The 10,538-nt window shown below is 37.4% G+C and overlaps 1 protein-coding gene across 2 annotated transcripts in view; it reads right to left on the reverse strand.

Annotated features, from left to right (window-relative positions):
* Window positions 1-8,566, reverse strand: part of GABRG2 (gamma-aminobutyric acid type A receptor subunit gamma2) — a 129,154-nt gene extending 120,588 nt beyond the window's left edge. For both annotated transcript variants that reach the window (XM_007469263.1, XM_007469262.1), the window contains exon 1: window positions 8,102-8,566. In XM_007469263.1, the coding sequence (XP_007469325.1) occupies window positions 8,102-8,208 (107 nt within the window). In that variant the 5' untranslated portion in view covers window positions 8,209-8,566. The remainder of the gene's footprint in view (window positions 1-8,101) is intronic.
* Between the last annotated feature and the right edge of the window lie 1,972 nt (window positions 8,567-10,538).

The raw sequence follows: 10,538 nt of genomic DNA on the forward strand, positions 1-10,538 counted from the left end.
GAAGAATATATATTTACTCAATCTCTTTAATATAATGGGATTAAAGAGATTTCTGAGATTAAAAAGGGCATTATCCAAAGTTTCAGATTTGTGTGTATGTGTATGAGTATAGGACACTTTGCTTTTAGAATGATGATTATTTGAAAGGAACTAAATACATACTTGCTAATTCTAAGAATAAGATGAAAGGGGATACTGGAAGAAAATAGGTAAAATAAATTTTTTAAAAAACCAGTTGATAATTTATTAGCATATAATTACTAGCATCTATTCTCTTGCTGAAAGATTATAATTTACCAATATTGAAAAGTCACTGCGGGAGTTCCCTGGTAGCCTAACAGTTAGGATTCCAAGCTTTCACTGAAGTGGCCCGGGTTCAATCCCTGGTCGGGGAACTGAGATCCCACAAGGTGTCGGGTCTCCTTCTGTACACATTTTTATATGTCATACACAGTGCATTTTGCATGTAATTCTAAAATCCCCAAAATATTCACTGTATTTTCCTTATCATATTATTTCCAAGTCTGAAATTAATTGACATTCACAACTGGTATTTATATTTAAGATAGTCATGTGTTTTTTTCCCCTGTTTGATTGTAGTTGACTATTTATATTGGATTGACAAAGAATCAGAGAAGATGTCTCAGTTGGAGGTGGTGGTAGGAAAACAGATCTACTTTTATGCACGTATAACTTGAAGACCTACTGGATGGGGGTGAGCGGAGCAAAAGCCCACCAACTGGCCATTGGTTAGTAAATTTAATTTGTGTTAAAATAAGGTCACAAATGACGTGTTACTTTATTTAATTATCCTTAATATAGTTCTTGTCTATTACATAATTTTTTAAATAGTAAAGAGAAATAGTTTTCAGAACATTAAAAAAATTTTCACCACTTTTCTTCCCCGAAAATACCATTTACTTTTCAAGTGACAACCTCTTCAACTGAGGGCAAAAAATCCAGCAAAGACTATTATAACCAAGAAAAGAATGTTGAAATATTAAAACTGACCAATTAGATGATTGTAGATCAGTTTCAGTTAGTTTGTGGATCTCACTCAGTTTCTCTAGCCTATGCCTTTATCAAGTTAGAAAGCTGATATATTCTCTCATAGCACCGTATGACTTTCCTGTGTAGCATTTACCTGAGTTAAAACTTAATAATTATTTGTATATCGGTTTGATCGTTGTCTGCCACCCCATGAGATTGCAAACTCCATGATGGCGGACATCAAGACTTTTGCCCCATAATTATATACCCAGTTCCTAGAACAGACCTGGCTGCAATACTATTCCTTTCATGAATTAAGAATTAATTCATTTCTACAGTTTATATCTAGAGTTTTTTCCCTCACTTATGGTATTTCAAATGTGTTTTCAAAAGCAGTTTATATAAAGGGACTGTTAACCTGCACAAAAGATCATAAATAAGAGTAAGTCATTTATTTCTTCCTACCACAATAACACTGAAAAGTTATATTCAGTTTGTTTTGGCCATTTTATTTAAATATGCCTAAATAAATTACAGAACTTGATATTTATCTGTCTCACCACATAGACTTTGGTTCTACTACTATACTTGAGTTAATGGCAGGGTTTCAATTATTACAAAGGACCTTTGCTTAAAAAGCATTCTTTATTTTCCTCACTATGTTATTTGGTATTCAGATGGTTTTCTTTATGAATTGGTGGAGAATGTAATATCAGCACTATTTACTTAGCATTTACATGGTACTTTATCTATAGAGTTCCATAATGATTTTTATAATAATATAGAATTATTACCATATTTTGCCCTCTTATTTCATAATACAGTGGGGATTAATATGATTTTGAGTTAAATTTTATCTAAGCCACGAATGTATAACTTAAAAGGTTTTTATTTCCTTTTAAAAGATGTGTATTCTCTAGAATATGGAAGAAATGAATAGCAAATAACTTTCCCAGTAAAGCAAACTGGAGAAGCCTTTTACACCTCAAAACAACCCAAGTATTTTCTTACTTTTATGAAGAAAAAGGGTGACTATTGTTGAGTGGTGTGGTGTATTGCACTAGGAATATGGCTGGGGAAGTCTCAACCCTTGCTCTACAGCCAACATTCAAGAAGACTTGGACAAGGGGCTTCCCTGATGGTGCAGTGGTTGGGAGTCCGCCTGCCGATGCAGGGGACACGGGTTCATGCCCCAGTCCGGGAAGATCCCACATGCCGCGGAGCGGCTGGGCCCGTGAGCCATGGCCGCTGAGCCTGCGCGTCCGGAGCCTGTGCTCCGCAACGGGAGAGGCCACAACAGTGAGAGGCCGGCGTACCGCAAAAAAAAAAAAAAAGAATACTTGGACAATCTAAAATGTTATCTTCCTTATCTAACTTACAAAGCTATAGAGAGAATGAAAGTGTGCACGAAAACATTCTCAGAAAAAAAAAAATAAAGCCTTAATTTGTAGAAAGTGTAACTTTTTATTCCTCTAGAAATTAAAACTTAAGCACTTTGATATTAAGTTTCCACATGCCACAGTTAATAGAGCTGTTGCTCGTTTGAGGTGATTAAAAAGGTCAACTTCAAATATCTATATATTGAAGATAGAGATATCCAGATATTGAAACAGTAACATTATTTCTACTTTAATATTCAGAATGGTTGCCTCAATATAGAATTTCTGTAGGAAAACTATGGGACAACATTGAGCAAATTATCCCATAAATTTTCTCAGTGGAGGACAAAGTCTCTTCTTTGAAAATGGGATGACAAGCAGTAGTTAAATTTCTGGGTCATGACTGAATTGCAGATTAAACTATGCTTTATTTACACATAACCATTAAGAAAATATACTTTCTTAATGTATTTTTCCCCAGGGACTAAATAATATCATTTAACATGTTATTAAACTCATGAAACAACTGAAGAGTGGATTATTTCTAAGCATATCTGTTTAGAGCTTTCAATCAAAATTGTGAGGTAAATTTAAAAATGGAGTGACTGATGGGACTGAGGACCTCAAACCACACTACTATATAGATTCAACATTTTAATTTATCCAGTGGGCTGATTGGATGCAAGGTATCTATTCTAACTTCTGTTATATGAAGGTGAAATCAGATAATTATAAAAACTAAAATTGATTGGTATCTTAATAATCTAGTCTAGTTACTACACTTATGAGCAAACAGTACTGATGAAATGAAACTGATCAAAAAATTCAGAAGGAATAAAACAAAACAGAAAACACAAAATAAAATTCCGAAGTCATTAGTGACAGATCTAAAATATAATCAGTTATCATTATCTTGTATGTATACATTTTACAATATTTTTTCAGAGAACAACTCCAAATCATTTTTTATTTATACAGAAAAAGTGTATTTAGCAAAAGATACACTGAGATCAGAGTGGCTATGGCCCAAGAGACAAGGGAGGGAGGTGAAAGGCCTTCTGAGATCCTGCTATGGGAGAAGGGGTCTGGGGCAAAGTGGTGAACAGTACTGGGTAAGTGCTGAGTTGGGGGGGTGAGGGGCGCTACAGAAGGGAGAAAGCTCCAGCTGCATCAACACTGTTGGCAGTGACTTGCTGCAAACTATGGGTGGGGCGGGAGGGGGGGCGGGTCGATTAGTGCTGCTGACTGGAGTGAGAAACATGTCCTGGTTCCTGGAAAGTACCCACCAAGGGACCCAGGAAGGAACCCCAGGATGGTAGGAAGTATATATAAATGTCTGCACCTATCATTATAGGACTCTATTTCTACCCACATACATAATTATCATTATTTGATGTTACTTCTAATTATCTGTTGCCTTTAAACAAGTCATTTAATCTCTCTATAATCTTGGTTTCTAAGTCTGTCGAATGTTGTTGACAACAACTATGTCGCAGATTTTAGTAAAAATTGTGTGTGTGTGTGTGTGTGTGTGTGTGTATATGTTATGTATAATATAATTATATTTTATGCATTTAAAATATAACTTTTGTATATGTTAATTAAAATCTATTATGTGTTAATATTTATATATTTAAAAAATTTGATTCAGTGTATGTATATACATGACACAAACAGATTGGAAAATCTGAAATTATTGTATTGTGACTATCTGGTTTCTGACTTTGAAGATGTCACATGGAGCAGAGGATGAATTCTTTCCTTCACATTTACCTGAATAGGTAATGTGCCCATCCCAAATGAAATCCTGAATTTTTAAATTGTTCTGATACCTGGGTGGTCAAACAAATCCTGAACTGCACTAATTATAACTTTTTACCAATCTTCTGTGATCACTGAATTCAGCAGAAGGACTTTGGATGACCATGTAGGGGAGGAAAAATAATTTTCCTTCTACTCTTCTAGGTTCTTGGTTGAGACATCCTTGTAATAAAAAGATTCACAAGAGGAAAAAAAAAAAAAACAGAAAAGTAATAACATGCATATTTCCTGTATACATGGGAGATACCCAGAAAGCTGAGTAAGTCCTTCAAATGTCCCAAGCCATCATCTTAAATACCGTCTCCAGCTAAAGACAAAAGATGTTGGAAGGAGGGGAAGCCAGTTATGGGAGGTTATTAAGTAAAGCACAGTCAGCAAGGGGATGGTTGTTAGGCAGATTTAAGTCCCTGCCTTCACCATTTGTAAGTTTCTAGGTATTTAGCCAAACTCTTCTTTCTGGTACAGGGAGGGAGACACCCTTAAAAATGGAGATTTCCAGTATAAATGTGAATGCCTCTTACAAAAGGGTAACTTCCACTCAGTTTTAAGCTTCACCTGTATCTGCTGTTTCTTAAAAATATTCAGTCTTAAATAATCCTTATGCCAAAGAGGCATATTTTGGGTTGGCAAATTCTGCTCCCCTTCAACAAGTATATGTCATTCCAATAAAGCCTTCTTGTACTTAAGCTGTGGAAAGTCTGTCTTGGAATGACTACGAAGTTATGATGGTGAGAAGCAGACACAGCCCTAGTAAAATAATATTTACAACAAAGATAAAGTCTCTAAAGTCAGTCTTAACATTCTTCCAATTTGAGCAGAAATCCTTGATATGAAGCAAATTTTAAAATATGGAGAACAGAGACCTCTATCACTAAATATTCTGTAATTCAATTATTTTGAGATTAGGTATTCTAAACTGAGTCTAGGATATCAGAGACACTTATGTAACGAATTTAAATTAAAAGCTAATTTTTAAATTCCTGCCTACAATCCAGATATTTTGTCTAGAGGGTAGTGGGCAGCTGGATCCTGGGAAATACTGGGTGATAAATATTTTTCTTTTTTTTTCCCAGATAGATGTTTGCCTCAGGGTAGACTATTTGAAATGTTATGTCTATAAGCAATTAAATATGCTGAGGAAGTGATTTCATTTTTCTTTTTCTAATAAAACCAAGTGGAGAATTTGGAAGGATAGTAAATAACAAGCTTGTATGGTTCAAGAATCATACAAGTTTAACAAGTTTCCCAGACCATTTCTATGATAGCATTGTATATAAGGTATGTGGCAGTGTAGATAGTTTTGAGTTTCAGAAATTAACTATCCCACATATAAGAAGAGATATTAGCTATTAACATCCTCACTTCAATGTTTCATATTCCTCTTTGTTTTACTTTTGTAGAGATACAATCTAATGAATTTAGTCATTTTAATGAGAGTGAAAAATATTCTTTGGAGTTATGTAAATGAAAAGTCATTTAAATGGTTTTTTTTTTTAAATTTCCCTTCAAGTTTCTAGGTAGTTCTACTACCACTGTTTACCCCAAAAGCCTTTTTCAAACTGCTCCCAGAATCCCACATTTTTCTAGTCACTTGTCTTTCTTCAAGATGAGCTTCAGAGATCAAAGCTCCTATTTTCATCCAGCTCTATTCAGCCATTCAAATGGCTTTTTTTTAAAAATGGGATTGCAGCAAACTGAAACTCTGATCACATTCCCTGCACCAAACTGCAATGACTCCATTCTGTTATTACTGAGAAAATGTGAATATCCTCCTATTGGAGAGTTTATATGACACATAACTCCCATTATTTAGAGATGTTTAAAAAGTTCATCTAAGCTACTACGATAAGAATTGAAAATTAAAATGTATCACTATTACTTTTTATATGATAATTGGAAAAGAAAAGGTGGGACTGTTGCAATAAGAAGACATCTTAAATATGATAGTATTAGGAAAAATAATAAAATTGTACATTTTAGGTTAAAATAAGACCACTGAAGTAAAATATATAAAAATATTCTCATCTATTCAGTTATAAAGTTGTTTACTAAGATGGATGTAAGTGTGTAAGAAGGAAAGACATATTTCCCTATGTCTTGACTAGATTTTAATCCACAGGTTTCATAAATGGTAAGAACATGAGAATGATATTTCCTATCAACAAGTAACTATGAATTCTCTAATGTCTGAAACAAATTAAGAGTTACATACAACATTAAATAGTAAAATATGTGTGCAAATTTTAATTAAAAGCACTGTTTTTCCAGTATTCCACTAAAATGTACTACACATAAACCATTTCCAGTAAAAAGCCTTCTTCTGAGAAAACTACTTAATCTTACACTCTTAAAGAAAATATATTCTATTTTTATAGTAAAGGAGGAAGGTATGAAAAGTGCTGGTAGAATTAAGCAGGCCCCTCTCTCTGCTTGGAAACTCCAAAGACTCCAAAGAGAGACTTTCACTCCTTTTTTGCTTGGGTCTCTTTTTTACTGAAATCTGTACCTCCTCATTACCTACCCTAGAGAATGGAGGACCAGTGAAGTTAACTAGAAATTTTCAATAAAATAAAATAATCTTTTAACGCCCATCCCTTTTATCTCCCTTTGTTACAACTACTACATAAGAGTGTCAACTCCCAGGAAAACCTTAGGGCAATGGCTTGATTTCTTCTATAACTAGTTTTTCTTTCTTTCTTTTTGAGCAGATTTGGGGTAATATTTTTACAGCTTTATTTCAAAGTGACAGTATAGAAGATTGCAAATAATATAAGTACAATGGACCTCTGGAAATCCTGATGGTACGTGTTGGGCAGGGGGGTTGTTTTGGTGGGTGGATAAATGATGAACTATATGTGAAGGGACAGTTCTTTGATACCTTTGGTGCATGGAAGTTCAAAAAAATTTAGGTGCAAAACACTTCCCAATACACACCTGCTCAGGATTTTGGGAAATTCACCACCCCCTTTTCCCATCTTTCCTATTCAGTGCAACAAGACTCTAAGACATTAATACATAACTTCACAATTTTGGCATCACATTCACCTGGCTCAGCATATTTTTCAACACTGCAGCAAAGCCAACTCTTTTCCAGACATATATCCCTCCATGCACTGATTAACTACATTCTCTACCCCATGCCCAGCAATGCCCCTCCTATCTCAAGGAGGGGTTAGGGATAATCAGAGCAGGGTCCCCAGACGTCACTAGTGCTCTTCGGCTCCATCGGCCTTCTGTCTATACTATAACGATGTCCTGTGTAGATGTAAAGTTGTCCCGTGGGGTTAGACAAGCCTCGTTCCATTTGGCCCTGACAGGACTGCTGTCCCTGGTGCTGAACCCTGTGAGCCCACCAGGGAGTCTGCTGCCAAGTCAATGGGGCTGGATAGAAAACCTGGCTGGCTGATCTTAAGAATGCCCAGGTGCAGGAGCAAGCAATACTTTGGATACAGGAACAGAACCCATCCCCCCCCCACACACACACACATACACAAACAAACACACACGTCTCCCGGGTGTGCGCCAGGACCCCATTTGCAGTTTTCTCCTCCAGACCCGCACCCAAACGCCTCCAACATGGCCTCAAATGCCGGCATGTATAAGCACAGCCCACCTAGACATCAGACTGCAGTACTATCAAAATGCTACTCCCAAACGCAAAGTCTTTATGACGTTAGCTTTTCCATTCTAAAACAAATAAAGAAAATCCAATAAATTAATAAATAAATGAAAGTGACCTTTCTCTTTCCTCCCTCCTTTTTCCCGCCCCAAATATTCACATTCCCCTAAATTACAAAGCCCCAAATCCTATAAGAGTCTTTTAAATCTGGGTGGTCTCCCGAGTTCCTCTGTCCCCACCCCTTCCCCCAACCTCTCTGAAACAAAACGACGCCGGAAAGGGCATATCTTACCCCGGGTAGAGCGATAGCAGGAGCAGAATCCACACCGTCATTTTCTGTGAAAATACAGGAGTCGAGTAGACTGAGCTTCCTGTGCTCCATGTATTTGTCGAACTCATCGCTTTTTTTTTTTCTCCCTTGCCTCTAGCCTCTAGGTTGCAGAAGAATCCCTCCCCTTTGTATTATTATTATGCTTATGAACTGATGGTGGCTTCCCCCACCTGCCTCTAGTAGGTCCAGTCACTGGGGAGCTGTATTGCTAGCAGCTTCGGGAATTAATATTCAGGGGGCAGAAATAAGATCAGCACAAACGCTTGCAGATACCGTCAAAGCGTCAGCTCAGGGAGCAGCTTCCAAGTCCCGGGGAATAATATAATTGAGGCAGGGGGAGGGTACAGGGAGAAACGCACAGGAGACAAATAAGGGAAAGGGAAACGCATGCACACTCGTACACATACTCATGCCCCCCACGCTCACACATACTCCTCCAGGTCCATCAATTGAGGTTTGTTTATTTGTTTGATTTGTTTTGATTTTTCTTTTAGAGGGCAGCAGGTGTGTGCGTGTGTGTGTGTGTGTGTGTGTGTGTGTGTTTAAAAGAAATACACGAGTCTCTGCGTGATTTAACTATCACGCAGATTAACTATGAGGTCAAAGTGGAAGCAATGCGCGCTGCTGCAGAAGGAATTAACACATGCGTGGTGTCTTTCCAGCGCCTTTTAACCCTTTACTGCACACAAAAGTATGCAAGGACGGGCTTTCACGGGGACAAGAGGTGCATTAGGAGGACCATATACTATATCACCAACGACAGCAGGTTTCTCTCTTCAGATCTGCCAAGAATCCTTATTTAAAATCATGCAATATTAGAAATCATGGTTATATTGTAGAGGGAGGGGGAGCAGACGGTGGGGGAGGATTGGCTGTTTCTCTGTAAACCATCCCGTAAGAAAACAGATTTGGTGAATTTTCAATTTTAATGAAGGGAGAAAACATTGATAGAATTACAAAACAAGAAGAATCTATGATCCCCAGTATTCACTCCTTTTTCTGCTCTCCATCTTTAGTGAAAATGTACAAATACAAACTTCTTGAAGGTTGAAGAAAATAAATGCATGAAAATAGCTGCCTGAGTAAAGTCTACAGACCACAAAATAGGCGGCTGCTCTTTGAAAGGAGGTTGGACAAAGGGGAAGGTCAAGAGGACATTAACAATGTAAAGGGATTTCTGTTTGCACTATGGGATTTGACTTTTGTTACTGTTGCTCCGCTTGGTGACAATTCTGAAAATTTCTGGGGTGGATGAGTGGTGTTAGCATGCTGCCTTCTTGCCTAGAATGTTACCATGGATACTGATACATGGGAGATATCCCTTTATGCTAACCTAGCTCATCCATCACAGAGGAAATCCCATTCACTCATCATGGAGAAGAAAGTGGAGGAGTGTTTCAAGGTTCCTGCAAAATTGAGACCACAGCAAAGATGTTCATGTAGAAGTACAAGGGAAGAGGACTGATCAGACCCCTTCCTGGAACATACCAGGGAGTCATTTCAAAACCAGTGCCTTTTCTACAAGAAAGTCTTCCAGGTAGGGAACTTGAGTAAGGAGTCCAGGAGGCATAGAAATAGAACACGGGATGAGTAGGTGCACACTTCACCTACAATCCTAAAATATACTTAAGGAAAGCAGAGAGAAGTACTGGTGGCTTCCTTGAGGCTGAGGAAACACATTCTGAAGCAAAAAAGCCCTAACAGACACACCTGGAAACCTGCATGCCTTTAGAACTTAGGCAGTTATTTTATGGCGTTTGAACAAAATCCAGTTCAAACAACAACAGCATTCACGTGCAGTAGCCAACTGACTTCTTTTTTGGTGATTAAATTAGAGGCAGAACAAATGCAAATCTGTTGTTTTGCAATTTTCTTATTCCTTACTGCACTGTGAGGAATTCTGGCCTTCCTTATATTTATAATTTTCTTTTTTTTTTTTTTTTTTACAGAAAGAGCCTAGGTTGTTAATAGGTGTATACTGTTGTGTTTTCAGTAAAGACATTCTCTCATATTTTTGTAGGCCAACGCTTACATGTTCCTATGCCTACAAAAACCAAGCAAGTGAGATAAGTAAAAGAAAAGGGCTAGTTGTGAAACAGTAAAGTGGTGGAAACCATGCACACCGGGGTGGCCATACCCCATCTGAATGGAGTTGCCACTGCTCTGTTCCAGGCAGTTGCCAGAGGAAATGGGAATATAACTGTGAGAAACGTCCTGATTTTTAAAATACAAAGGAGGCCAAACCCAACATATATGCAAGGCCACTAGGTTGTAAATAAAAACTGATGTGACAATTCTGCCTTCTACCAAATACAACATTTCCAATTTTCCAATGTAAGATTTTTCCCCCCTTGAGTTTAGTGATAAGCATACTGAAGCTGTGAGAATGAATGCTATC

The sequence above is a fragment of the Lipotes vexillifer genome, unplaced genomic scaffold (genome assembly GCF_000442215.2).
Source record: "Lipotes vexillifer unplaced genomic scaffold, Lipotes_vexillifer_v1.1 scaffold289, whole genome shotgun sequence".
Classification (NCBI taxonomy): Eukaryota; Metazoa; Chordata; class Mammalia; order Artiodactyla; family Lipotidae; genus Lipotes; species Lipotes vexillifer.